Source organism: Phragmites australis, chromosome 6 (genome assembly GCF_958298935.1).
Source record: "Phragmites australis chromosome 6, lpPhrAust1.1, whole genome shotgun sequence".
NCBI classification, from domain to species: Eukaryota; Viridiplantae; Streptophyta; class Magnoliopsida; order Poales; family Poaceae; genus Phragmites; species Phragmites australis.
Window position 1 is genome coordinate 42,227,010 of NC_084926.1, and position 27,717 is coordinate 42,254,726.

At 44.1% G+C, this 27,717-nt stretch overlaps 4 protein-coding genes and 1 pseudogene across 4 annotated transcripts; 1 reads left to right on the forward strand and 4 right to left on the reverse strand.

Annotated features, from left to right (window-relative positions):
- Positions 1-1,240: 1,240 nt before the first annotated feature.
- Positions 1,241-4,372, forward strand: LOC133922587 (ALA-interacting subunit 3-like). The gene is made up of 8 exons (XM_062367969.1): positions 1,241-1,643; positions 2,091-2,149; positions 2,243-2,317; positions 2,397-2,510; positions 2,701-2,771; positions 2,952-3,249; positions 3,468-3,757; positions 4,068-4,372. Exons 1-8 carry the CDS (start codon positions 1,562-1,564, stop codon positions 4,117-4,119), a joined length of 1,041 nt encoding a protein of 346 aa, XP_062223953.1. The 5' UTR covers positions 1,241-1,561; the 3' UTR covers positions 4,120-4,372.
- On the reverse strand, positions 4,344-8,625 carry LOC133922585 (uncharacterized). Its single transcript, XM_062367968.1, has 8 exons — positions 8,414-8,625; positions 7,345-7,570; positions 7,125-7,259; positions 6,560-6,779; positions 6,087-6,273; positions 5,566-5,750; positions 5,106-5,243; positions 4,344-4,778 (listed from the first exon to the last, which is right to left on the reverse strand). The coding sequence occupies exons 1-8, from the start codon at positions 8,571-8,573 to the stop codon at positions 4,650-4,652; spliced, it is 1,380 nt and encodes a 459-aa protein (XP_062223952.1). The 5' UTR covers positions 8,574-8,625; the 3' UTR covers positions 4,344-4,649.
- A 1,652-nt stretch (positions 8,626-10,277) lies between these two features.
- Positions 10,278-11,850, reverse strand: LOC133923245 (uncharacterized; annotated as a pseudogene).
- Positions 11,851-13,115: 1,265 nt separating this feature from the next.
- Positions 13,116-16,598, reverse strand: LOC133922588 (choline-phosphate cytidylyltransferase 1-like). The gene is made up of 8 exons (XM_062367970.1): positions 16,311-16,598; positions 14,876-14,989; positions 14,665-14,760; positions 14,435-14,477; positions 14,148-14,303; positions 13,945-14,025; positions 13,634-13,732; positions 13,116-13,545 (listed from the first exon to the last, which is right to left on the reverse strand). Exons 1-8 carry the CDS (start codon positions 16,529-16,531, stop codon positions 13,411-13,413), a joined length of 945 nt encoding a protein of 314 aa, XP_062223954.1. The 5' UTR covers positions 16,532-16,598; the 3' UTR covers positions 13,116-13,410.
- Positions 16,599-25,919: 9,321 nt separating this feature from the next.
- Positions 25,920-27,059, reverse strand: LOC133922589 (uncharacterized). The gene is made up of 2 exons (XM_062367971.1): positions 26,312-27,059; positions 25,920-26,137 (listed from the first exon to the last, which is right to left on the reverse strand). The coding sequence occupies exon 1, from the start codon at positions 27,002-27,004 to the stop codon at positions 26,333-26,335; it is 672 nt and encodes a 223-aa protein (XP_062223955.1). The 5' UTR covers positions 27,005-27,059; the 3' UTR covers positions 25,920-26,137; positions 26,312-26,332.
- Between the last annotated feature and the right edge of the window lie 658 nt (positions 27,060-27,717).

Sequence of the window (27,717 nt, forward strand, 5' to 3'; positions counted from 1 at the left end):
TCGGCGCTGCGGCGGTGCTTGCTGTGGGCGGCATGGTGGCTGCGGAGGGCGACGACCGGCATGGCTACTGATGCGGTCGGCGGTGTGGCGCGGTTTTCCCTCTCCCGTCCTCCCTTCCCTATGCTCCCTCTCTCCCGTCCCTGTCTTGGCACAACGAATCCGGCAACAAAAGTGAAAGGGGCAGTGGAGAAGAGCATACCTAGTGCCGATGGTGGGAAGGAGACCTCTGAGCGGCGGGGCAGTTACAACCTAGCGGGCGACAGTGGCTTCCCAGATGTGGCGAGGGAGGAGGAGCGGTTAGGGAGTGCGCGAGGATAGCGAGCCCATTAGGGAAGTCACTGGAGACCTTTTTTTTCTCAGTTTCGCTATTTTTTTAGCTATAGGGAGCCATATAACAATGTCCTTGGAGATGCTCTTAGAGGGTTGAAAAAGGAATCGAGGCTCTAGTTGGGGTTGAAAGTTGAACTTTTAAAAAAAAAACATGGTTTCTCCTCAAAATCTAGTGTGTGCCATTCTACAATGCGACGAGTATATCAGTGTTGTTCTCACTTAGTGTTTTCTTCCATCACTTCCATTGAACCCGTACTCTCCACTTCTCGTATCTGCATTTGTCGCCACGACTAGATTGAACCACTTGCACCACTCAAAAACTTATGCTGTGACCAATTAGTGTTTTCTTCCATCACTTCCATTAAACCCGCACTCTCCACTTCTCGTATCTGAATTTATCGCCACCACAAGATTGAACCGCTTGCACTATTTTCTCATATCTTACTTAGTGTTTTCTTCCATCACTTCCATTGAACCTGTACTCTCCGCTTCTAGTATCTGCATTTATCGTCAAGACTAGATTAAACGCGTACGCTGAGACCACCGCTTTCTCATCACCTCTGAATTCATCATGTTTGCCGGTTGTTCATCATCCACAATGCCATCGATCGCATTGATTTGTCTTTACTCGTCATCGCACCTATGAGTCGCCAATTGCCAAAATTGCAAGAATACATACAGAAAAGATTATTATACTTTACTCATTCTGATGACTACACTATTGAAGCATAAACCAAAAATGGACGGACAGCTAATGAGCCATTCCAGAAAACTGCCAAATCACCCCAACTACTCTTCCATCCAACCCAACCGTTCCAACTTCTAATTCATTTCTGATTTTTTTAATAAAAATACACTGAAAAACTAGGACAATTCTCTTGAATATAATTCGACTATCCCTGGTCATCTCCGCCGGCTCGCTCAACGCGGAGGCCACGACGACCACCACGACCACCACCTGTTCCTCTCCTCTCTTCTTCCCAAGTCAAACCGCCCAACCCAACCCTTCCTTCCTTGTAAACTTCGCAAGAGGAACAGCAAGGTTCCAGCTTTCCGTGCTCTACTTCTTCTCCAACCTTGCCTTCGACCCACCTCCAATCTCGAGAAAAAAGGCGTGCTTTTCGGTGTCCGGGAAGGTGCTTTCTTGGGTTCTTGGTGCCTGCCGGCAGCCGGCGATTTTGGCGGAGTTTTTTTGTCTAGCAGATAGGGGCGTTTCTTGGAGGTTGGTGGGATGGACAGCCACGCAGCCGGGTCGAGCTCCGGCGGATCCGGAGACGGCGGCGCGCCCAGGAGGAACTCCAGGAAGCCCAAGTGTGAGATCTCGCATCAATATATGATCTTGTTGATATTATCTCTGCTTTTAGGCTTCAACGAAAACATGTTATCTCTACCTTTTCTTTTCTTTTTGTCTGGGGTTTAGAACCTTTTCTTTTGGGTATTTTTGGGCTGCTTATGGTATTATTGTGCCTGAATATGAGTTGGTAGTTGTCAAGATTTAAATTTGTGAGGTTTAATTTCGCTTAACTGAAATCTGATGTTCTGTTTGTACTTTTTTTCTCGGGATAATATGAAGAACTTTTGGGTCCATGTTTTCGACTTTTTTTAATACTAAGAGTTGAGTAGTGTTATAACTTATAACTAAATCGGGAGTTTTAAGTCATCAACAAAATCCTGCAATATATTTGAATGGCGTGTCTGCTTTCCCTATGCTAGTATTTAGCTTGCTGGAATTCCTAAACTTGTCCTTTCTATGCAAACAGATTCCAAGTTCACGCAGCAGGAGCTCCCAGCTTGCAAACCAATTCTTACTCCAAAATGGGTAAGCTTAATGCTACAATTTTTCCCTTGTGTTGCTAGCTTTTGTACATCGTACCTAACAAATGGCTTGTGCTTAACTTCGTATGTTTTACAGGTTATTTCGGTATTTGTTATGGTCGGCGTGATTTTTACCCCGATTGGTGTTGCTTCGCTGTTAGCTTCACGAAAAGTATGTCCAATATCCTATATGCTTGGTTCGAAGATGAGTTCAGCCATTTTGTTTATGCTGGATGTTTTCTTTGCTGCAGGTTGTCGAGATTGTTGATCGGTATGACGAAGCATGTGTCCCTGCTAATGTGACTGACAAGCTTGCTTACATCCAGAACAAAACTATACCAAAAACCTGCACAAGGACCCTGACGGTAATGGGACTATCTGCATGTATTCTTCTATAACCTGAACTATTGGAAATGGAAACAGTAACCACAAGAACATTGACCAGTGATAGAGTGTGTGGCATGTCAGTTACTTTACAAATATGCATCTTGGCTTAAAAATAGATTGAATCCTTGGCTGAAATATTTGATTGCATCATTTCATGTTTGTCTTCAGGTTACAAAGGATATGAAACAGCCAATTTTTGTGTATTATCAGCTGGATAACTTTTACCAGAATCATAGGAGGTATGCAATGTTTAGCCAATGCTCTCTCTCTCTCTCTCTCTCTCTCTCTCTCTCTCTCTCTCTCTCTCTCTCTCTGTGTGTGCGCGCGCGCGCGAGGCGCGCTGCACTTTGTTAGTGAGAAGTCTTCTTGCCCTTTATGATGTATTTTCCCTGATTAACTGTCGCATTCATCACATGCAGGTATGTCAAGAGCCGTAATGACTTACAGTTAAGAGATGCTAGTAAGGCAGATGACACTAGCCAATGTGATCCTGAGGCCACAGCAGATGGAAAGCCAATTGTCCCTTGTGGTCTGATTGCATGGAGCTTGTTCAATGATACATATACCTTCGTCCTCAACAGTGGGAACTTGACAGTGGACAAGAAAGACATCTCTTGGAAGAGTGACAGGGATCACAAATTTGGGAGTGATGTCTTTCCAAAGAACTTCCAGAAAGGACCTCTTATTGGTGGAAAAAAACTTAATCAAAGTATACCGGTATGTTTGTTCATCTTACTTTGTAATATGATTGTGTCATCAAATTATCACATACCTGGCCAGGCAGTTTTTGCTATAACTATATCATGGTCATCGAATTTAAAGATTTAACTGACTTCCAAGGATTTTTCACTTAGATTGATCGAGATAAGTTCTTTTGATAATTTAGAATACCATTTTTGCCCCTGAAGTCACTGACTTACTTTTCTTGTGAGCAGTTGAGTGAGCAAGAGGACCTTATTGTTTGGATGCGAACTGCAGCACTTCCTACATTCAGAAAGCTGTATGGTAGGATACATGCTGATCTCAAGGTAAACGACACAATTACAGTTCAATTGGAGAACAACTACAATACCTATAGCTTTGGTGGCAAGAAGAAGTTGGTGCTTTCTACCTCAACCTGGCTTGGTGGAAAGAATGATTTTCTTGGCCTTGCATATCTCACTGTTGGTGGACTCTGCTTCTTCTTGGCATTTGCATTCACCTTGCTGTACTTGATAAAACCAAGGTTAGTAACTTTTTGGTTCTCGTAGATTGCAATTGTATCAAGGTGCACATGGTACAAGACATTACTCACATTACCCATAACACTAGGAGTAGTTGGTTCACCGTTGCTATGACATTCATGTTAATATATATGTATAATGAACTGTACTTAGGCGTGCAATGGCGATTGATGATTTCTATTTACTTTTGTGCTCATTGAAATATTATTGCTGGAGCTTAGAACAAGATGTCCTTTGGGAGTCGTAATCTGGTTATACATCACTTTTCGCTGAGATGAAAAGCGTCTCTGATTTTCTTCTGGTCACCTGCAGGAAACTGGGAGATAACAACTACTTGTCATGGAACAGACCGGCTGGCCGCTGATGTTCTTTGAAAGTTATGTTGCATAGTCAGCATCAAACGAGTTGGTTTATGGTTCAGATGTATCTTGCACTACATAGCAATTTTATTTGTGAGCGTTGATGTGGTATATATACGAAGTAGGCCTGTGTGTACGAGTGACAGCTTTGGATCCACCTGCCCACATATTGTACATTACACTGAAACAAAGATACCTTTTCTGTTGTCCAAAATCGCATACTCAGAAGTTAATGAATTTATGGATGATTCATCATTATTCAATAATGTCAGTTTCAAAACTGTTGTGAAATTCCATTTACAAAATTTGCATCTTCCATTTTAATCACCACTTGTGAATCTCCACAAGGATACCAATGATCTACAGTACATATTTCCTAAGGATATTTTGAAAGGTTACAAGATTGATAAATTTAATTTTAGATCTAACATGCATGACTAAACTATGAGATCAATCAGAACTTCAGTTCTTCAAAGTGACCAGTAGAAGGATTGTCGGGCTGCTATAAACTTGCCTCTGCTTTTGATTTTTTTTTTCATGTCACTCGTAGCAAGTAATTGCTGAGATATTGGCCCTCAGGGTAAGCAGGGTCGATGGGATGATCACAAGCTGCCCCAGCTTGACGTAAGACTGTAACCTTTCGGCCGGCCATTGATGCAGCACCCTAATATAGAAGCAAGTGGGACGAGGAAGTTATGCACAATCATTAATGCGGATTAATTAACAGAAAATGCTAAAGTAAAGAAGAGTTAGAAGCCGGATCGTTTTCGATCATCCGACACCTCAAGCCAATATGGCGAGAACTTGAGGAAAACGATAAATATTATTTATTCATTTCATTGCAAAATCACTTTGTTCCTGAATGCTGTTTAGTTTGACATGCTGGAAACCATTAAATTTGACAGAAGCTAGATTCAATTGGCATTACAGCTATAGGTGATAAGATGTATGTTGAGTAGTTATGCTTATGCAAGATGGGCAAGTCATTTACCTGAATAGTTTTGAGAAACAGGCCACTTTGGGTCATAGCTCCAGAACAAGAGCATGTCATGAGTAATCCCCCTGGCTTCACCACTTGCATTGCAAGAGCGTTCAAGCTTCTGTACATACCGGATGCACTTTGCAGCACCTACAAGTACAAGAGGTGGTCATCAACAAGTCAATGAAAGGGGATGCTAAGCGGGAATACTGTTAGTTGAAAAAGTAGGATGGGTCTAGTCCATATATCTTTTGTCTGACAACCTACTTATTCCACAAAACACCTGATTAGATAATATTACTGTGAGTAGATATGGCTGATGTTCATGACAAGTAGAACTAATAACTCATAGCAGTTACAAATATAACAAACTTCATCATTTCACATCCACAGATGAAAATAGATCTCATTTCAAGTCAAATTAGATATACAAGTAAATCCTCCAGGTTCAGAGGATGCGTTTTATGTGTACCTTCTTTCGAGGTGCCAGCTTTGGAGGGTCAAGGATTACCAAGTCCCACAGCTCATATTTTGAGATAGCTCCTTTCATGAATGTAGTTGCATCTCCTTTTATGAAGGAGATTCTTTCAGGATTTAGGCCATTGAGCTTCATATTCTCAGTGGCAAGGTCTAGTGCTGATCCCGATGAATCAACGCCTGGCAAATGGTTACACTGTTTAAAATATTTTGTACTATGAAATTGGTAGAATACTATAAGCAGATACTACAGATGACATTATAGTGTGAAGTTTCGATCTTGATGATTTCTTTTCTCGAACATACTAGAGAGCTGCGTATCATTGTACTAAGAAGAAAGGTCTCGGTCCAAATACAAGTACTCAACCGAAACAACTTGATGATATTCATCCAAAAAAATTACGATTGAATTTTGGCTGAATATCATCATCAAGTCAAAATTCAGTTGTAATTTCTAAGTAACTGGATGAACTGATGACGAAAAGTATAAAAGGTCGCTAGCTCATAGTATTTTACCAATGACATTATCGGCGCCACCCTTTGCTGCATTTAGAGCAAAACCTCCACTGTAGCAGCAAAGATCAAGGACCCTTTGGTCCTTTGAGAGTAATGATATGAAATGACGATTCTCCCGTTGATCTGCATAAAACCCTGTCTTCTGACCCTCCAATGAGACTAAGTAGACGATGCCATTCTCCATGCACTGAAAGTAAAAAAAAAAAGAACAGCGAGTCTTGGCAGTTGGAACCATGGGTGATACGACATCAAGAAATATTATTGTACAATCTAAAAATTCAAAGTAATTGCAATACCAAACAGAGCACACATGTCATAAGCCTCTTTACATACTTGCTCAATGAGTATGGTAAGGACTGCTGTCAGAACTACAAACGATGGAGCTAAAATTAAGTAAAATCTAACATGAACTATCAAAACCAATGAAGACTGAATCATAAACTTGTCTAAACTGTCTAAATTAACAGATTCACCTTCACAGTTGAGCATGAAGAAGAAGCAGACTCCTTTAGTTCTGATATATCATATCCTTCTTCTTTCAAAATATCCGCTGATGACCTCCACTTTATATGGTTGACGCCATTAACTTTGCTAACAAGAAACTGGATTTCTTGCCTATATTTCTCAACCCAAGCAGCAGATGAAGCAATCACAGCAGCATCAGCAAAAATATCCACTATCAGACCAGACAATCTGCAGTTTAAAATTACCGTATGTAAATTTTAGAAGCACTTCAAAGAAAATTGCGAATCAAGAATGAGATAAAGCCCTGGGAATTCCTAAGAAAATATACTAAAACTCATTCTTTGCTATTGATCAGCATTCAGTGCTATAGCAGGAGAATTCAAGGAACACGGATAACAATTATTCTTCATCTAAAGATTTTAGCTTACAATACTTATTGCATTATAAGAAGGTACACCTATACTCTAAAAATAAAAAAATGTGCCAAACAAATTATACTTCTTTCAATGATTTGGACATGGTTCCTACTTCCTTTGGTAACTAAACTACAGTGGCCTGCAGGATAATACATACCTGTCCCCTTCGCTGTTGATGAGGCGATACACATTTGTGTTAGCTGAAGGGAAACCTAAACTGCGCCGCAGATCTACAGCAGATGAAATTCTTGCTTCAAGCAGTCTTTCCATATTTAGTGCACAAGTGGGATCTCTGAAAAGAACAAAGGTAAGTAAAACATTAGCTTGACCTGCTAAAATGTCATTGATTGTAAAATTGGTACCAATGATTGTGTCACCTTCTTGCCTCTTCTTCTAGCTGCATCAGCCGAACGCAAAACATGGACACAGAGTTGTAGAGACCCCATCCTATAGGTTTCTCTGTACCATCGGCTACCAGAACAACATCACCAGATTTCGGAGGAGGTCGACCGATTATTCTATCAATGGCACCACTATACACCATTGGGCTCCCATCTCGGAATATTTGGGTCTTGCCCTTCTTTAGTACTACTCTTGCCAAACCTAAAAGGAACAAACATGTTTAAAAGTTAGTCTTTAATTCAACTCAAGTAAAAAAAGGGTTCAAGTCTACTACCCATAACTTAATCGAAATGTAAACTGTTACTTAACGCAATAAAAAAGAATAAAGGACGCACAATTTCACAGTGGGTCATATCCTGGATAATCGAGCCAATGTTGGAACAAGGACAACCTTCGTAAAATTGGATTTCACTTTGCGGTAAATCATCACCTTAAATTTGATTTCACTTTGTGGTAAATCGTCACCTTATTACAGAACTTAAAATAAATTATGGTCAAGTTTTAGGCGACTGTCAATATCATCATCTCTTATGAGACGAACAATAAAAAGATGGGCAACACACCTGAGAAGAACTACTGAGTAGAGCTAAGTGTCTAAAAAAAGAAAGATGGCTTTCAAGAACACCTATCTGATGATAATTGAGAAGCAGAATTGGCAATGGCAGTTCTCACAGGAGCCAACTTTTTTACTAACAAAGGCTTCTATTGTGAAGGACAATCGGGCACCTCTGTACACATAAACCTAGCACCTATCATGATACTTGGCTCCTGCGTTAACACGGCAAACAATGCACGCTTCACTAAGGCATAAAGGCATTTCAGCAAACAAGAAGTCATTGCCACGCCATCTGCTTGGCACGCCGGCTCCAAGCCGAGCGGCTTAACCCCAGCGCAGGCCCGCGCAGAAGAATGAGATAGAGGGAACGAACCGGAGGCGCAGCGCAACTAATAACACGGGACGCGGGGGGAGAGCAACACGCCAGCCTACAAGGCTACAACCATTCGACGGAATGCCGCAGAGGTGATGGAAAACAAAGGGTCGACCTTTGCGCTCGGCGGCGAGTTCTTCCAGGGCGGAGGAGGGGAAAGCCGCGCTGGGGTCGGCGGCACATGCTGTGGAGGAGGCGGGCCTGACGAGGCGCGCCCTGACTAGCGCGGGCATCAACGCCGGCGCGGCGCCGCCGCAAGCACGCAGGCGCAGCATCGCGTGGTTTGGTGCTCGCTTCGCCCCTCACCTGTTCAGAGGCCGCGGTGGATGGATATCTCATCTTGCAGACACACGTGTTGCTGTCACTGCCGTGTGGGCCCTGCCTTGGTTGCACGCCAAAATTGAATGCGTAATTTTCACAAAATTAAAGTATTTTGACATAACGTAAAACTATAACTTCTTTGTATATAATAAAGACCTATAAATATTTTAATATAAGGCACCAAATAACTATAACTTTAGACTATCTTTAACAGATACTTTAAAAATTCATCTTTATAATACTATTACAGCATCACTTAACACTATTACAATATCTTTTATTTTTTTATCTACAACAACTACCCTATTTTCTACCTTCTATTGCTCTCCTTCTCCTCTCAGACTCACACGCATACTCTGTACACAGTGATACGGGTCCTCTAAATCGGTAGCAAATTTGCCATTCCCAGCTGCTACAGTATTACGCCTACAACACTATAGCACTGAAACCGGTTAAAACGGATGGACGGATCGGCAAAATCAACACCAACAAAAATACGGCTAACAGATACAGTCTCTCTTGAAGATGGCCTTAGGCGCACATGTCGGTCTCATAGGCAAGTAATCGTCAGTTCGCTGTGCGCCACACAGTCCATTTGAGCTTCCCCGGTGCGAGCAGGCATGTGGGCAATTGCTAATTAGCATCCCGCTTGAATGAATTGCGTCGCACAGAGCAAGCATGGCTGTTACTTACTTCTGAGACAGACATGTGGGCCCATGGTGTTAATCACGGGTCTCGTCCGAAAGTTGTAGTTTTTTCTAACCTATGTCACCGCGTTAGCGTCCAGCTCGAATGAATAGCATTGCACAGAGTAAACAAGATTGTTACTTGCCTATGAGATAGACATGTGGGCCCATGGTGTCAATTATAGGTCTCGCCGTAAAATTGTAGGTCTTTGATAACCTATGTCACCATGTTAGTGTATCGCTTAATGAATTGCGTCCCGTGCGGAGCAAACAAGATTGCTACTTGCCTATGAGACAGACATATGGGCCCATTGTGTCAGTTATACGTATCGTCATAAAGTTGTACATATCCAAGATGATGAAGTTAGGTAGTACTTATGTCAAATATTTATAGTTTATTTGGAACAGAAAACTTCGGCAGAAATTTTGAGAAATCATACGTTTCCGAAGAAATTCTCACCCCCTCTTTGCATATACGAATTTCACAGGAATTCCACACAAAAATTGCCCAAAATTAGTGTATTTCCTACATGAATCCACCGTTCCAAACCGGGCCAAAGGTTGCGAGCTGAAAGCACAACGGAACCCAAATAACTCTCCGCACTGGTCATTGCAGGTTCACTCCGGACGAAATTGCTTGCTCGTTCTTGATCACGCCACAACATTGGGCATTTGCATAAGAGATCACAAGCCAATATATGAAAGCTAATTAGGATCTATTTGTCAGAGTTTTCACACCAATTTTTAGAGTAAAATCATTGAAAACTCTATCAAATAGCAGTTCACAGTTTTTAATTTTAAAAGTAATTTTTTAAAATGAACTAATGTTGCAAGCTGAAAAAATCAGCTTCCTCTAATTTACTTTAATAAAAAAATAACTTACTCATAAAATTTAATATTGATAATCACTTTCAACTATAAAAATATTTTTCTCAAAGAATCACTTTTCAGATAATTTAGACCACATAAACTCTACCAAAAGGCCTTACAGCAGCCATGAACCATCAGTAATGCCAATTTCGGACAAGAGCACTCCAGATGAGCCTGGCTGGCTGCGACAGGCTCCTCCTTGTGGTCCCCGGTGAGCCACTCCTGCACGGCGACGAGGTCCGGGAGCACCGGCGCGCCGGACCGCCTACAGCTCTCGGCGTCTTCAGTCCTGAACCTGTCCAGCAGCAGCAGTGCATGCTGTCGCCGATGCGGAGCGCCTCCTCAGCGCCACGCTCCCCGCCATCTGCAGCGCCGTCTCGTAGATCCCCGGGTCCGGTTTCTCGACGCCGGCGATGCCCGAGAACGCCCCGAAGTCCCATTCCGACCCCTTTGGTCACAAAACACTCGATTGTCAGAGGCTCAAAACTCAGAAGCATGGTTCAGACGCTCAACAGTGCTGGCTCTTCATGTGTTCTAGCAGCAAATACAAGGAGAAGATATTCTAAAGGCATGTTATTGTTTAGAGGTAGTGGTGATGCAAATTTTCGTTAAGAATAGGTGGTCGTATAATCATAGACTATATGTTTGATATTTTTTTATTTAAACCATGTTTTTGATATGATTAATCGATGATGTAATAATAAATGTATGTTGTATGCATCGGAAGATGCAAAAAGTTGGAACTAGTTTGTTTGTCTAAAAAATGTGTTCTAGCAGCACGGTGAGTGAGATGACCTCAATGGGTCCCTCATCTACACCAGATGGAGTGTATGGAAGGAACACCACCGACGTATTTTCCAAAACTCAGCTAAATAGCCAGGTAAGATAGCGGCATTCACCATTGACGATATCAAGCAAATGAGACCAGTGTTGTTTCTAGACGAGTGAGTAGCCCGCGTTTTTAGCATATGGTTCGCCTGCCATGCTGTGTTTTTCATTCCTGTATGTGACATGACTGATCACTCCCCGTAAACTTGGACTCTTATAAGTCGGTTTTTTCTCCTTAATTTAATTAGGCAGAGTTAGTCCCACTTCCGCAAAAAATAAAAGGTGTTCTAGCAGCACGGTGAGTGAGATGAAGGTGAGGATGGATAGCTGGCCTGATTCAAGCCCAACACAGGCAAGACAAGGTCTTTGTAACGGTGTTCTGCATTGCTGACAATTCCGACGATGAATCCCTTATTCCGCAGCCATCTCAAGAAGTTCTGCGCATCAGGGAACACCGAGTATGGCGCGGAGGAACCGAACACGGCATAAATTCGCCTGAATATCTTCTCAAACGTATAATCGTCATAGTCATAGCAAGCCTACAGCATGCCAAAGAGCAAACAGGACTGCAAGATCATCAGTTCTGGGTCCAGAAAACTACACAAATGCAGCTCAAAATGATTCCATGTTCACAAATCGACAATCTTACCCTGATGAACGAGTCCTTGACACACATCTCCACCAATAGATGTTGGGCATGTTGGATGCGCTTGTAGTCAGGGCATGGCATCCCTGCAGACTTGGCTGCCATACAGTGGTAGTCACCAAGCTGTCCTTTGTAAGCTAGTAATAACAGGGTACTCGTCACGTCCACGGTGATCAAGCGCAGCTTCGATAGGAGCGACATGGCTGGTGCAGTGATGGTCACAATACTGCTTCTGCCAAAATTAAATCTGTTTATTCATCCAGAAGTCAAAACGTCAGATGATAAAGAACAGGGTTTTAATTGCCTTCGTATGAAGAAGCGGCATAGTATTAGTCGTATACATATTTGAAGAATTTCAGAACTCCCATAAACCAAGTCAACATGACATAATAAATTCAATTAATATAGGCAGCCAAAGAGTATACCATGTATGTTTTTTTAAGAACATTTCTTTTTAAGAACTACCATGTATGTTTTGCTGGGTAATAAAGATGCAATCTTGTGTGCAGGTGATATGAACTAGATTTTTCAACACATGCCACACATATAGGCAATTAATGTAATTATAGGATAATAGAAAGTCAAGAGGCAAATAGCAAGCATGAACAGTTGAACAATGCAGAACTGAGTCAATGTAAGAGTAATTTGCAATCAGCTATTATCCTATTACATGGTCAGAAACTAAAACGACCAACACCATCGAGTATCAGGACATACATAGTGTCATTTCAACAGGAAAAAGAAACGAAGGATAGGGTACCATTGACACCGCCGCCGTGGCTGGCCATTGCTCGATGGAGAGTAGCATGTATCGAGGCCTCGAGGCTACCATTGACAATAATCTCTCGAGCTGCCCCAGCTGCCTCAATCTAGTCCGTACAAGCTTGGTCGAACGGTTCAAACAAGTCCATGCTGGATCTCGCTTCTTGTACTCCATAGTAGTTGCATTTCTTTTCGACGAAACGGGGAAGGAGCACTGCCTTGGTCAAGTAGAAAAGAGGTGCTCATGCTAGGAGATACGTCGATTGCTCTCCTCCTAAACGTTCTTCTTCCCATGTGCAAACAATGGTTCCGCCTAGGTCGCGTCGTTGATCTTGTTGATGTTTGTGGCCAATCTCGCTCCCCACCGTTCTTCAGTGAGCTTGGACCAGAGATTTTAATTTTGTTTTATAATTTTATTTTTCGTTCTCTGCTTCGTAGATTTTACATGTCAGTGAAAGAAATTTTCAAAATTTGATATTTCGTTCCAAAATTCGTAAAATTTTACCAAAATTTCAGCAAAATTTTAATACCTACTTGGGACATGGTGGTCGCGTAGTTGACAATCTTTGAGTGACTGGGTCGGTGTTTCAGGTTCTTGGCGACATGTTTCGCGGTGGCATTTCTCAAAAGCGGCAACTTCACAGCGATCAGTGGATCGCATACATCTAGATATTCCATTGAAATGTACAAGGCAACACATGACAGGAAGGAAAACAGACGAAACTGGAGCACTTTAACAGGCTCGACTTAAAATTTACAGTCATGTTCTAAAGTAAAATGTAATCCGTATCCTTGCGACAAGCATGGACAGAGCTCTGCAACTTTTGCAACTGTACGTTGTCTAAACAAACATCAAGAGCAGAGATGGCAAGCAGACCTATCATTGACAGTATAAAAAGTTCACGAACCAAGAGAGGCACATGACATGGTGAAGGACTGACAATTTGCAAAAGATAGTGCAGGTAAGTATTAATAACTTGACGCATATCTACAGGGGGGCTATTCCTTCACATCTTCAAACTCTTCGTCGCCATCATCTTCTTCCTCGGCATCGTCGCTGTCATACTGTAGAAGGCTGAATTCCCTGGATTGTGCCTTGAGCCTCACCTGGATCCTCTCCTTGATGGCTGTTCCCTGAGGGAAGTTTTGAAAACAAGTGTGGATGAGAAGTTAGTACCTATTAATAGCATAGACTAATACGAGGGGGCAAAAGGAAACTAACCATTGAATGGCAACCTTCCTCAAATTTCTCTAGAAAACCAGCAACCCAGCGATCGGCATTTTCGACCCACTCTTCCTGGAGTTTTGCAACTGTACTCCACTGGAAATGAACAGGTGCATTCAGAAGGCTAAGGTTGTTGGTCAAATAACCAACAAAAGAGTAGGTTGAGCTATAAGAAGGAAGTGTGGTTCATTGCTCCACGTACAGAAGTATACAAAGAGTACAGAGAGACTAACAAATTATGGGAGTCAATATATTCACTGTTAAAATCCTGTGATGGTGCAAATTACAATGATGATGAATGGAAGTACCTTCTCCCCTACTTTTTCTTGGTGCTGCTTCACTTTGTCACGCAGGTTTTTCAGTCCCATGTTAACTCGCAGTCGTTTTTCCTGATAAGACATATAAGGTCAGTTGGCAAGCCCATTAAATAATACTACCGCACTACTATCCAACAATTTATATTTTCTGTAAGTTGGAATTTTTGCTAAAGCATAGGATTTGTGTCACATGCCTTCACATAACTGACACCAAGATCCTTTCTAGTGTAGCCCCTGGCCAGATTCCGCATAACATACTCATTATAATCTTTAACAATCCGCATTATAATATCGGACGTTGATATTCCATCAGTGCGCTGAGTCTCCTTAAACTTACCAAGTTTTTTAACCTGATAAAACAAGATTGACATTAGTTACTGTCAGAAAACCACAGACCAATAATATGAATTAACTGGTACTGTCAAGAGAATTTTAATCGAAATTATACATGGATTGCTCAATTGAGAACTTAAAGACTCACATGTTCATAGACATCTTTACCAGCCCCACTAGCATCAGCATACCTGCGTAAGTTAAAATAGGAATGATAGGGTATTAAAAAATATATTAAAATCTCACGCTCATCATTATGTGAATTCAAATGAATACCATCTATATTTGAAACAAGGAAAAAAATGTATTCACAGGCAGTTCCCAGGAAATATTCACTGCATTATGAAACCATAAAGTCATTTCAGACTGAGTGCTTACGGCAGAGAATCATGTGCAACAAAATCTATGTTATGCTTATCCAAGAACTCTTCTGTCACCACCCATGGAGCATCAGGAATAACTTCGTCAACCCACCTAGGAATATAGAAGAATATTTAATATATTACCATATTTTTTATTAAAAAACAGCACAAATAAAGATACAATACTAGCGCTTATTAAATAGAATAAAGCAGGAGACAGGATTTACTTGCAATGACGAAGTGATTCATATCGTTCATCCTCAGTCATAACAGTTTTGCCTTTGTATTTATGTGTTAACTCATTATTGCAGCATCCAACGAGAAGATATGTGTTTGGAAACCTACAATTTTGAAGGCAATCAATTCAGTATGCTCGTATTACAATAGCGTCGGTAAAGTACTTTCTGTATAGTGTTTAACGACAAATGTCATGAAGGTAGATACCAGTTGGAAGCGAAATGCACTTAATCTATGGAATACACAAGAAAGAAATGGCTCTCAGGTATATGATAAGATTAAGAAAATAATGTTTGCTTAAATCATTGCAAGATGACTTTTAAAGATCTAAACAAATATCTATAATTAAGAAATCGACGATGTATGCAGGGTTCCCAACATTAAAGTATCAAAAAATGTATTCCTTTCCCTCCCTGCAAGACAAAAGTATCCAAGTTTCTGTTGCATACACGAATTTGAGGAGAAGAATGAATGTCCCCAGAAGCAAACAAAAATGTGGTAACAAATTTTTTCAGACCACGGTCTTTCAGCAGAAACAGAAGTCATTAGCACAAACTACTAATTAGTTACTCTTACTCCAGTGCAATTGTGACTACAATGATAGGTGTAGGGAACACAGAACACATCAGAAATGACAGATCGATTTGGACGGGCAGACCCACAATATAGATTATATGACAGAAGATGCTCAGCACCACACAAGAAAAAGCAGCAACTTGTATCTGAGAGCAAGAATATCGTAGTCCAAAGTCTCTAGCCAAAAACTCAATTACCCAAGCAGTCTATGGCAACAGAGCAAAGTTAATGTCCTCGCTAAAGCAAAATGCCCAAATAATTCTGGATCGGTCTGCGTTAAGGCAGAAGCATGGCATATGTGCTTTACCGTTAAATCATCCATTAAATGCAACAAGAAGAAAAGCCATCCAGAGTCGTATCACATCAGGTACAAATGCAACATACCAAGAAAGGAGCCACAATTTCTCCAAACAAGCCATCCAATTACCAAAAAAAAGAGCGCCTACAACAATATTGTGCATAAAGCAACCCACTAATCTGCAACACAAACGCGGATTTCAACTTTTCACTGCAATATTTGAACAAATATGGGCATAGCACATGATATAATGTACTCATAGAAGGCCATTCCTGAACTGCTAATCGCGTGGGACAATTCACAGAACCGCCTCCTCGGGGGTGGGGGGGGGGGTGCAACTTCTCTCGCCCAATCTTGCACTGAACCACCTAATCAAGTGCGATCCCCATCGCAAGCGCCGCCAAAGCAGCAACCTTTGCGCGCTACGCACCCAACGGCCCCCGACGCCAACACCACTAGAGCGAGGGCCAGATCAAAGCAAATTCAATCGGGGACGGACCCCAACAAGAGGAGGAGGAGGGGGCCAGGCAGAAGGACGGGGGTGTTCTCACAGCCTCTTGGCCTGCTCGAGCGACCGCGCGTGGCCGAAGTGGAAGAGGTCGTAGATGCCGTCGGCGTAGACCCGGATCGGCCTGTCCGTCGGCACGTCCCCGCCGGCTGCGCCATTGGTGGCGAACCGTTCGACCTCGATGTCCCCCTCGGCCTCCTTCCAGTCCTCCTCCTCCTCCTGCGAGGACTGCGGCCGCGCCGCCTCGGCCTTCGCGTCGGCCATGTGAGGAAGCGGTGAAGCCTCGGAAGGGGAAAGGGGGGAAGGGCGCGTCGAAGTGGGAAGGGGGAACACATGTGCGTTTCGGGTTCGATCTGATATCTGACAGGTGGGGCCGGATGCGTGACGGCGACCAAGACCCCGCGGGGTGGTCTTCGAAAAAAACGAGGTAGAAGTGACACTTGAGGGCAGCTCCGCCAGTGCTGCTACAGTAATTTGATCTATAGCAATCGGCTCTAAAAGGGGAAGCATCATCTGCTGTACGGATGTGGCCGTACGAGCTCTAAATGGTAAAAATCTAAAATTAGATAATATATATGATCGTATTTATCGAAATAGATAATATGTCAGTGTATTTATAATTTTAGCATTCGTATTTGGCACATCGTATGTCGAATATGGCACTGTAGCCCATATTCGACATACCGTGTACTGAATACGGCACTGTAGTCACCGTATTCGGCACACGGTGTGCCGAATATGGGTTGTAGCGTCGTACATGGGTCCGCACCAGGGACGATGGCGCGGATGTTGGACGTGTCCGCGCCATCATGACTGGCGCGGACACGGCACAGCTGCAGCGGTGTCGCATCACGTCTCGTCGGGGTCTCCTCATGTATGTGCTTTCGGTGATCGTGTGCGTCGTTTTTTTTAGTGAGTGGGTTGCCTCCTGTCTTTTGTGATGAGTGCATCGTCTGATGGCTGCTATATGGAGCATGGTGAGGAGGAGGAGCAGACGTATTGCGAGGTGAGGAGGAGCAGCAGATGCATTGCGAGGTGACTTGCGGAGATCAGGCGAAGAGCAGCAGACGCACCGCGAGGTGACGAGCAGCGGAGCTTAGGCGAAGAGCAGCAGACGCACCGTGAGGTGACGAGCAGCTGTGCGAGGCAAGTAGCAGCTGCGCAAGGCGAGAAGGAGCAGCTGTGCGAGGCGAGGAGCAGATGCGCGAGGCGAGAAGGCTCAGCAGCGCGAGGAGAGGAGGCTCAGCAGCGTGAGTTATAGTAAGTAATTAGATTATGTAGGTAATTAGTACTTATATTAGTTTTAATAATTAGAGTAAGTAGATTATTTAATCTATTCAATTAGATTTGATAAATTAGATTAAGTTGATAAATTAGAGTATTTAGATTATGTATATAATTAATACTTAGTTTAGTAATAGTAATTAGAGTAAATATATTGTTTAATGTGTTCAATTACATTTGATAAATTATTTTAAGTTGATAAATTAGAGTACTTAGATTATTTGAATAGTTTGATTATATGAATATAATTAGTCAGTGTAATTACATTATAGCATGTAGATATTAAGTTGCTAAAATAGAGTATGTGTAATATTTGCATATTGTATGATCTCGTTGCCTTGCGCTCTGCTGCTCGCTTCTCATTTTGTAGCAGGCGGCAAGTGACGCGCTGAAAGCATCGCAACAAAATGACGCACCGCCGGCCATAATCACAGACAGGAAGACACCGAAACGACAGCGACGCGACAAAAGCAAAGCACGATATGAAAAAAGTAAAAGAAATGGAGCCGGGAGGAAGTCTATTCGCGCCAGGGACGATGACGCGGACACGTCCAGCGTCCATGCCATCGTCCCTAGCGCGGACCCACGTACAACGCTATAGCCCATATTCGGCACACGGTGTGCCGAATACGGATGCTAAAATTATAAATACGCTGACATGTTGTCTATTTCGGCAAATACGGTCGCATATGTTGTCTAATTTTGGATTTTTGCCGCTCTAAATTTGTAGCTACATTCTCTCCTAACATAGTTTACATAGACTGATATATGGATCCGAGAAAATAGAAGAGTAATAGATAAAAAATAAGGTAGTTGCTGGAGGTAAAAGAATTAGGTAATATTGTAATAGTATTAGATGATACTGTAATAGTGTTATAAGAGATAAATTTTTAAAGTATTTATTGGAGATAGCCTGATAGATGATTCGCAACACAACCTGCATTTATCTACTTCTCCCGAAGCTCTCATGCTGAGAGCATCGAGACTATCAATAGCCTTTCAATATCAAAATTTTGTTAATATTAAGTTTTTTAGTGCTTCAACAAACTAACAATATCCCTTCAATGATGGCAACAAAAAAGCCAGTCCCCTCCTCCAAAAGAAAGAAAGCCCCTCATCTAATATCGTAAACATTTTGGCGAGAGAATATTTCAGCCCGTACCTGTCGACCTCCCACCCCTCCCATCGCCGCCGCATCCATGCTGTCTGTCTCCACCGGCCATCTACCGCCCCCATCTCCCCCCCCCCCCCCGCGAAGATTTCTCCAGCCCTCGCGAGCTCCCACCACTCATGCTCATGGCGTTGTCACCGCTGCAATGGCTCCGGTCATCTGCAACCCCTCCGTCGTAGCCTGAGCCCCCTCTCTTCCTCCACGGTCCCTCTGTCGCCTTTTGGAGGTCATTCACGACCCCGCCCTGTCCCCGCGTTGTGTTGTAGCTGCGTGACCTGAGCTCGACCGCCGCTAGCTCTAGCACAGACGGCTCGAGGTTCGGTGCGGCTGACATGAGGTCCCGTGCATCCCACTGCCCCTCCACCACCCCGTCGTCACGCTCCACGATCGCCTCACGCTGCTCCGACCGACGGTGTAGTTGACACCCGAAAGGTGTTTGTCGGAAGGTTAACTCTTGTCGCAGGGATCCTGAGGGACCCATTTTTAGAGATTCGGCCGGGGGGATGATCCTGAATATGTTCGCCGGAGAAATAAATGGGTATGAATGCGATGGCCGGTGGGGTGGAATGATCTAGTGCGGAACGAAGTAAATGCGCTGGTGTTTAGACAGGTTCGGGCCGCACGGAGGCGTAACACCCTACTCCTGTATGGATACTATAAATACCTTAAGAATATCCCTCAAGAATGTTGCTGGTTACAAGAATGTGTATCTATCTTAGAGCCTGAAGGCTCCTTGTTCTTCGGTCTGCGTGTGTCTGTTGGCTCTGGGTGCTCTCGATCTTCTCTTCTCTTCTCTACTTAGCTTGCTCAGAGATTTCAAAGCTTCAAAAAAACTTCTTTCTCCACTTGTGAGCGATTGATTCACTTCGGAGCCTCTAAAAACTTTTTTTGTCCGTGCTGTCGGCTGCTTTAAATACCCGCCGGCTATAGCGTGCCCCGAACGGGAGGGGGGGCACGAGTTCCAAGATATCATAAATGGAAAGTTCGTCATCATAGCCTTTGTGCGAAGTGACCGGGGGTGGAAAATGCACCCCACGCCCGGTCATCCGTCACCATAAATGAACTGGCAACAGGCGCCGTGGAGAGGGCCCACCGGGCAGCCGCAGAGCAGCCCGGCGTGCCCGCCCTGTCTTGTTCTCCTGCCACAGTAGCGCGGCAGACAGAACGCCTCGGCCCTTACGACGTTATCCCAAGACGGGTCGGATGGAACGGGATGGGACCTGTGCATTTAATGACCCCACGCCCTTCTACCAGAATATGGCAGGAACTGACACCGAGCGTGACGGGAGCAGTTAGGGGTGACAGGCCACGTGCGCTCTTTAAATACGACCTTGGGCCTTTGACTGGCTGACACCTCATCAGTGGGCCCCTGCGGGGGCCACTATCAGGGGGCTCTCTGAGTCGTCGGGGAACTGAGTGCTCGGGGGTCACTGTTCACCTCCCCGAGCACTCTCTCCTGAGAATGCCCTTTCTTGATCCTTGGGGAACCGAGTGCTCGGGGGTACTGTTCACCTCCCCGATCACTCTCTCCCGGGCACACTTGTACGGACCTTCGGGGGACCTAGTGCGCGGGGGCCGCTGCACGCAGCCCCGAGCACTCTCTCCCGGAACTTCCTTCAATGGGTCCTCGGGATACTTGGGTGCCCAGGGGGCCACCGCTCGCGGCCTCGGGCACACTTCTCCCGGTACTTAGCTTTCCTGATCGTCGGGGGACTCGAGTGCTCGGGGGTCACCGTATACCTCCCCGAGCACTTTCTTCCCAGCACTTAGACTTCACAGATCATCGAGTAACTTGGGTACTCGGGGACCACTAACTGTGGTCCCAAGCGCCCTCTCCCGGGACTTAATCTTTTTTACATCGCGGAGGAGACTCCGCGGGATGGCGCCACGTGGCGGATTGCTGGCCTGGCCTTGGGATTCGGGGACCCCCGGTTCCTGATTCACCAACAGTGTTCCACCAAAATCCTGGAAGATTTTTTTTTCATTTTTGGTATGATCAAAATTGTGATGTGTGGTGAAGTTCAATGGAACTGTTTATGGATTTTGTGTAGATGAGCTCACTTATGGAGATGTTTTTTGACGAATCATGGTCAGACGATGATGATGACTTCGAGATGGCATCAGTTTTGCTTGCTGACATTGAGAGCAACAAGCGGCCCAAACATGTTGGTCTTGTGCCAGGGGCACGTGGTGGTTCATCGGAATAGGCAGCTAGACTATGCTAGGCTTGTGGAGGATTACTTTGCAGATGTCTCTATGTATGGCGAGGCTACCATCAGGTGACGGTTCAGAATGTCCAGGGGGCTATTCTTGCGCATTGCAAATGATTGAGATCTTCGGAGAGGAGTAATTGCAAGCACCGACTGCAGAGGACACTGCAAGGCTTATGACAATTGGTGCATCAATAGGGTTCCCAGGGATGCTTGGATGCATCGATTGTGTCCATTGGTGGTGGAAGAATTGCCCTACGTCATGGCACGGGCAATTCACTAGGCTTTGCCATGATCCAATCATCATTCTTGAAGTTGTTACATCCCATGATTTATGGATTTAGCATGCATATTTTGGGTTACCTAGGTCTCACAATGACATCAATGTCCTGTAACGATCTCCTCTATTTGCAAGGCTAGCTGTCGGGGATTGAAAGGACAATGATGTCACATAGAGAGGGTGTGAATATGTGTTTTTTTTTAAAAAAAGTCCCATTTTACTACTGGCCTAAACTCCATGGACAATAATTTTTTTATTTTTTTATTTTCTAACATAAATAATTAAATAAATATATTCCGGATGAAAATATATGTAGAAATATGCGTCTACCATCCTCAGTAAGGTGCCTACCTTCCTCTTAGACTACGGTAAGGTGCACCATGGCAGGTCCAGCCCTTATCGCCCTCTGATCAGAGATGGTAGGATGAATAGTACCCACCCTTTTTTAAATTTTTCTTCTTTCCTCTTTCTCTATTTTGGCAGTAGGGTTGCCGTGCTCTAAAATTTATGAAACTTTTTCTGTAGGGCCTATAATGCATGATGAACCTATTTTAAAATGATTCACCTCAACACCCTGTGTAGGTTTCAAATTAAAAGACTCCAAAAGAGGACTACTTTTAGAACTTTTAGTAATTTTGAATGCCTAAAAAAATTCCCAAAAATCTAGGAAAATTAACTAATATTCCTCTCACGTGTCTGAATAATATCTAAAATTATTTTCAACCCTAGGTTACCTGGTGAAAAAGTAGTGAGTTACGTTGCAATGCTCCATTTATATGCATTTTTATCATTTCATGTGATATTCTCTTTTTAATTTAATTTGAATTCAAACAAACTCTGAAACATGCATAAATTCATCCAAACTCTTATGGAGTACATATACAAAGTACATGAGTCAACTCGGATAATCCTGCAGTTATTTATCGTAGGCTTGACATCTATCAAGAAACGGCTTGGCCGTACGAAGTTATCAGGGCAATATTCTTGGCCGAAGAATATTTTGGTGTCCGACCACCTCACAGCCTCATGAATGTGCACAAAATTATATAAGAGTTTGGATGATTTTGTGTAGGTACTTGTTCGGTTGCCGACATTTCTTTTTTTATTTGATGTCACACTCTAAATTGTGCACATTCATATTTTTATGTATTCCAAAAGAGTTTGGATGAATTTTGCATGTTTGAATTTGTTTAATTCAATTTGAATTAACAAGGGAATATCACATGAAATGATAAAAATGCATATAAATGGAGACGTGCAAATGAACTCAATTTTTCACCAAGTAACTTAGGGTTGGAAATAATTTTAGATATAATTTAAGACACATGAGAGGAATATTAGTGAATTTTTCTAATTTTTTGGGAACTTCTTTGAGGCCTTAAAAATTATTTGAAGTTCTAAAAGTAGTCCTATCTGGAGTTTTTTTTTATTTTGAAGCCTTCGTGGTGTATTGAGGTGAATCCTTTTAAAATAGATTCATCATGAATTATAGGCTCTACAGAAAAAGGTTTGTGAATTTTGGAGCAAGGCAACCCCACTGCCCAAATAGAGAAAGAGGAAAGTAGAAAAAATTGAAAAAAAGGGTGGCTTCTGTTTATCCGAGCCTATCCGCCTCATCAGAGTGCGGTAAGGGCTGGACCTGTCACTGTGGTACATTTTTTCCAATTCTATAAATCTTTTCATCTAAGATATATTTATTTAATTATTTATCTTAGAAAATATAAAAATAAAAAACTTCAGTTTTAGACCTTAGCCGAGAGGGCTACGACCCTCTTTCCCTAGTATAAAAATAGTAGAGGTCTTGGCCCATTGGTGCTCTTTGAGCTGGGCTACTTGGCCCATTCAACTTTTTAGCACGCTAGATTGATTGAACTGGCTCACCCCACCTTTGCCGATCGCAAATGCATGCTGGCGCTGGTGGGCAACGGAGGGCCACCGGATGGGACAATGCCGGGCGGGGAGGCAAGGATGTGGTCCGATGAAGCCAGGTTAGCGCGGCAAGTCGACAAGTGCAGATCTGGCGGCTAGGACACTGTCGGAGACGGAGGAGGCGGATGTGGCGAGGGAACACATCGCGGTGGAGAAGAACTCAACAAAGAAGTTGACTTGATAAAGAAGAAAGAGGATGAGCATCGCATCACCCTTTTTATGCATCGTATCACCCTTTTTATCTTTTATGGAGAGGAACAGTAGGGGTCTTGGCCCATTCAACTTTTTAGAGCGCAAGGCTGATTGAATTGGCTCACCCCACCTTGGCCACTCGCAAATGTAGGATAGCGCTTGCGGGCGATGGAGGGCCACCGGATGGGCCAGTGCTAGGGCGGAGAGGAAAGGATGTGGTCCGACTAAGCCAGGTTAGCATGATGGGCTGACAGGTGCAGATTTAGCAACTGGGACACCGTTGGAGATGGAGAAGACATATGTGACAGGGGAGCACATCACAGTGGAGAAGAACTCAACCAAGAAGATGACCTGATCATAAAGAAGAAAGAGGATGACCATGCGATACTCGTCCTACAATCGTAACCCTTTTTCTTTTTATGGAGAGAAACAGTAGGGGTCTTGGCCCATTCAACTTTTTAGCGCGCCAGGCTGATTGAGCTGGTTCACCCCACCTTGGCCTCTCGCAATTGCAGGCCGACGCCGGCGGGATTAGCCGTCTGCAGATCGGTCGGTCTATTACAGCTTCAGAGAAGTATGCATGCAGAATGTACTGCAGCCAGAGGTTAGAGAAGCTAGCTAGCAAGTCCCATGAGCAGCTCGATCGATCTTCAGCAACTCCCAGCTTCGAATGAGCAGGCCGGGATCGATGTAGCTTCAAAGGAGCTGGAATATTAGTGAGAGAAGCTTGTGTTTTGAGTTTTGACCATGCATGCAGCTTCAAGTACTGCATGGATCTAGCAGAAAAGTTTCAGAAGCTAATTGATTAGACTCCGTGCTGTTGCCTTGTCCAAACATGGATCCATGTACACATGTACTTACTCCGTCCCAAAAATAAAATAAATCTTACCTTCTTAAATGGATCGAGGGAGTACCTCGTTACTTAGAGATGTCCGCAGTGTAAAACTAGGTATGGCTGGCTAATCGGGCAGAGACAAGTGGTTCCACGACAAAGCATGCTGGAAGCAACTGCATCTGTGCACAGTGCAAGCATCTCGCTTTCATCGATCGGAGTTTGAGTCTACGGGAGCAAACAAGCACACGTACGTGTTGACACGCCAGGTTCCTCCCTCCACAAGCAAACTGCAACTGCTCCCTCCAGGTGCAGTTAATATATTACTTGGACAGATACGTTGTACGCCAACTAATTATCCTCATAATCGACACCATATATATATATATATATATACATATATATACATATACATATACATATATATATACATATATATATATATTATATTCCCGTGTGAAATCTTTGACCTCGATCAGTTAGCACCGTGATCTGCTGCACGACATGGCAAAAAAGAAAAGAAAAGAAAAGAAAAAACATGTGCGTGTAGAATGGAACAGGGAGAGTGTAGTAGCTTTGGGTAATTTTCTAGATTTTATTCTGTTATATGTAAAGACATTATGCTATAATCAATAAAGCCCTCCTCCTTCGAAAAAAAAAAGAAATAAGAAATAAGGATAGAGGACAGCGTGGCATAGCCAAACCCTACGGATCGAAACTTTAGCGGTGTGAAGTAGAGACAAAAAAAACAGTATTTTGCAGTCGGTTTCTGTAGCACGGGTACTGTCCATCAATATTGTAGTATGAATTCACTGTTTATTAAATACTGTAACACCAAATTTAATCTGTTCACCTTTAATTTAATAGCTCAGATCCACTGAAATCACTCGCTTCACATATGAGCGGAGTGATATCAGTCCAAACCCTGCAGCTGCTTCTGTCATGCTCAGCTTCGTGCTCACGTGGGGCCCATGCCTTCTTCTGAGGGCGCCAGCCAGTCAAATCAATAGCCGTATCATCATCTTTCTTAGACAGCGGAACCGTACGACTAATTAACTTGTTAGTTGAGGCATGCAACTCAATTTTTCGGAATCAGAGCTGACAAGTCTTATGTGCAAGATATTAATTTTCGGTGCAAATGATAGCACGGTACGCATCATCACATGTATATTATCAAATTTTTTGATGGCTAGAAAGGTTTTGAGCTTGGAACAATCAATAAAATAGGGCGAATTTAAAAAATATTATCATAAAGATCATCTAAGTTAAAACGATATTATATATGTCTCTATAACATAGGGTCTCAGTCTCACATGTTATTCTCCTAATCAATGTTATTTTTCAATATAAATATCTTTATAATAATATTTATCTAATTTTTTTCCATCAAATTAAGAGTCTATCTGATTCCTAGCGAAAAGAAAAGAAAGGCATATATGCGTGCATCTTCCGAGGAACGAAAGAGGAAGGACGAAAGCACTTTTATCCGAGGAACTGACATGTGATTAATTAGGAAGCGCGATTAATTAGTACAAGCAGAGGGCCGACTTTGCTTCCGAGACAAGGCAGTCAATCTAGAAAGATTTTCCTCGCTATCAGTGGAGCAAGAGGGAAAATGCAAAATCGCGTTTTCCTTTGTACACAAGTGGCTTATGTCGGCCATCTATTACTTCCATTTAATACTCATATATTGATTCTCCTTATTTATTTTATAATTTTTAATCTATTTCTTTAATAATATACAGTCTTGAATCTTAATATAAATAGATAGTCTTGATAAACTATATATGAGCATGTATATGTGAAAATTTTCCTTCGGAGTAAGAGCTGCACTACACATCGCGAGTGCCAAACAGACGCCCAAACTAACCATATTTACATGCATTTCTTTTCACATCTACCTGGCTTAACTCCATCTAAAGCATAATAATTACTGTATGCTAAACCTTAATTAGCCTTCTGATCGATCTCTCTGCAAGGACAACAAAAAGAAAACAAAATTATGCTTAAGAACCAGAAAAAGCATAGCCGTCGTGATCACAGATCGAGGGGAAGCAAAGCAAGCAAGCATGCGTGCTTGTTTGTCTGGTGTAAACAAATTTAACTGATGCCTTTTTCTCTCTCTGATTAAGTGACCTTCGCCTACCTTTATTAAGCGGGTGATTAATCAGCCAAAGTTGTAGCCATTGGTGTTGTTAGTCGAAGCTGGCCTGGGCAGCATCTGCGGCACCGCCTGGATGCTCTGCAGCAGCAGCCTGTCCTCTGCCGAGGATTCGAACCCGTGCAAGAACGACGACATGTCGCCGCCGCCGTGCATGCTGCCTCCGTAGCCGACGTCGCCGCCGTACTGCTGCTGCTGGTGCTGCGGCCTGAAGAGCTGGGCCTGCAGCGAGGCCGCCAGGTGGTCGAACGACATCACGGCCGACGTCGGCGATGGCCTCACGGGCACGGCGCCCCTGGCGCCATAGTCACCACCGGCGCCGAAGCTGATCACGGGCCCGCCCGCGCCGTCTCCGCCGGGGCCGTATGGGCCGGACGGGGTGCCGGTGAACTGCTGCACCATGGCGCGGAAGTTGGAGGTGTCCGTGTTGAGCATCGTCACGGGCGCCCGGCGAGACGCCCGGGACCGACGCCGCGCGGGTTTCCCGACCCGCCCGCCCTCGACGCCTGGCTGCGCGCCGGCCGGGCGCGTCGGGCTCCCTCCCGACCCCACGGACGTCGGGCTCGACACCGTCCCCGCCGCAGCAGCGGCCGTCGCCTCCGAAGCCGGCACACCGTTGCTGCCGCCGCCACCGTAGAGCCCGGTCCAGTGGGCCATGTTCGTGCCCGTGTCACCCATGGCGAGCAGCGAGCTACCCGTGGTAGTGATGGTGGTGGTGGTGGTGGTAGTAGAGTTCTTGGGCCGAACGGAGAAGGCGGCTACTTATAGCAGCCCGGCGACTGAGTCAAAGTGTCAAACAGGGTGCCCCGGGAGCCCGTCAACCGTCCGATGGGCCACGGACAGTGGTGATGCGCGCGACGTCTTCTGGAAGGTGGCTGGCGCGGGAGGTTCCGCGAAGCGTCGCCGGGTGTGGGGGGGGGGGGGGGGCGGGGGTTGCGGCGGGGCCCACCGTCGGTCCGGCGTGGACCCCTCACCGGTGAGCTGAGGCGATGGCGCCGTTGACTTGTCGCGGTTCTTTTCTCACAGAAAAAAAAAGAAAAAAAGAAAACGAGAGCGTTTTGGTCTGGTTAATTTGGGCGGCGACGTGGCACCGGCCGTCGTCTAGTCAGGCTGCGGTCATGTCGCTGCTGGCGGTGTCGGGGGCACGGCCACGGCGGCCGGCGCGGTGCTTACCTGTCGGGCTCGTCGCGCACGGTGGCCGTCCACGTCTGTGCGTGTCGCGCGACCGTTTCCGTGCGCGCCACCGCGCCGATCAAGCTGACAATTAAGCACGTGCGCGTGGACAAATTCCGAGGATTCAACAGTTCTTGTTCTAATGTAAACTTAATTTAGAGTTTCCATTTTAATAATTTGAAGTACTACTAACTACACGAGAGACATTGCATGAGTAT

Bases quoted from the DNA above. Each gene is read 5' to 3' on its own strand.
- LOC133922589 (XM_062367971.1), bottom strand. From the start codon at position 27,004: ATGGGTGACACGGGCACGAACATGGCCCACTGGACCGGGCTCTACGGT.
- LOC133922585 (XM_062367968.1), bottom strand. From the start codon at position 8,573: ATGCTGCGCCTGCGTGCTTGCGGCGGCGCCGCGCCGGCGTTGATGCCC. The intron at 7,571-8,413 runs GTCGACCCTTTG...TGTTCCTTTTAG, and splicing joins ACTCGCCGCCGAGCGCAAAG to GTTTGGCAAGAGTAGTACTA. The intron at 5,244-5,565 runs GTACACATAAAA...TTGTACTTGTAG, and splicing joins AGCTGGCACCTCGAAAGAAG to GTGCTGCAAAGTGCATCCGG.
- LOC133922588 (XM_062367970.1), bottom strand. From the start codon at position 16,531: ATGGCCGACGCGAAGGCCGAGGCGGCGCGGCCGCAGTCCTCGCAGGAG. The intron at 14,761-14,875 runs GTAAATCCTGTC...CTATATTCCTAG, and splicing joins GAATCACTTCGTCATTGCAA to GTGGGTTGACGAAGTTATTC. The intron at 14,478-14,664 runs GTAAGCACTCAG...TAACTTACGCAG, and splicing joins GTTGCACATGATTCTCTGCC to GTATGCTGATGCTAGTGGGG.
- LOC133922587 (XM_062367969.1), top strand. From the start codon at position 1,562: ATGGACAGCCACGCAGCCGGGTCGAGCTCCGGCGGATCCGGAGACGGC. The intron at 2,318-2,396 runs GTATGTCCAATA...TCTTTGCTGCAG, and splicing joins CGCTGTTAGCTTCACGAAAA to GTTGTCGAGATTGTTGATCG. The intron at 2,772-2,951 runs GTATGCAATGTT...CATCACATGCAG, and splicing joins TTTTACCAGAATCATAGGAG to GTATGTCAAGAGCCGTAATG.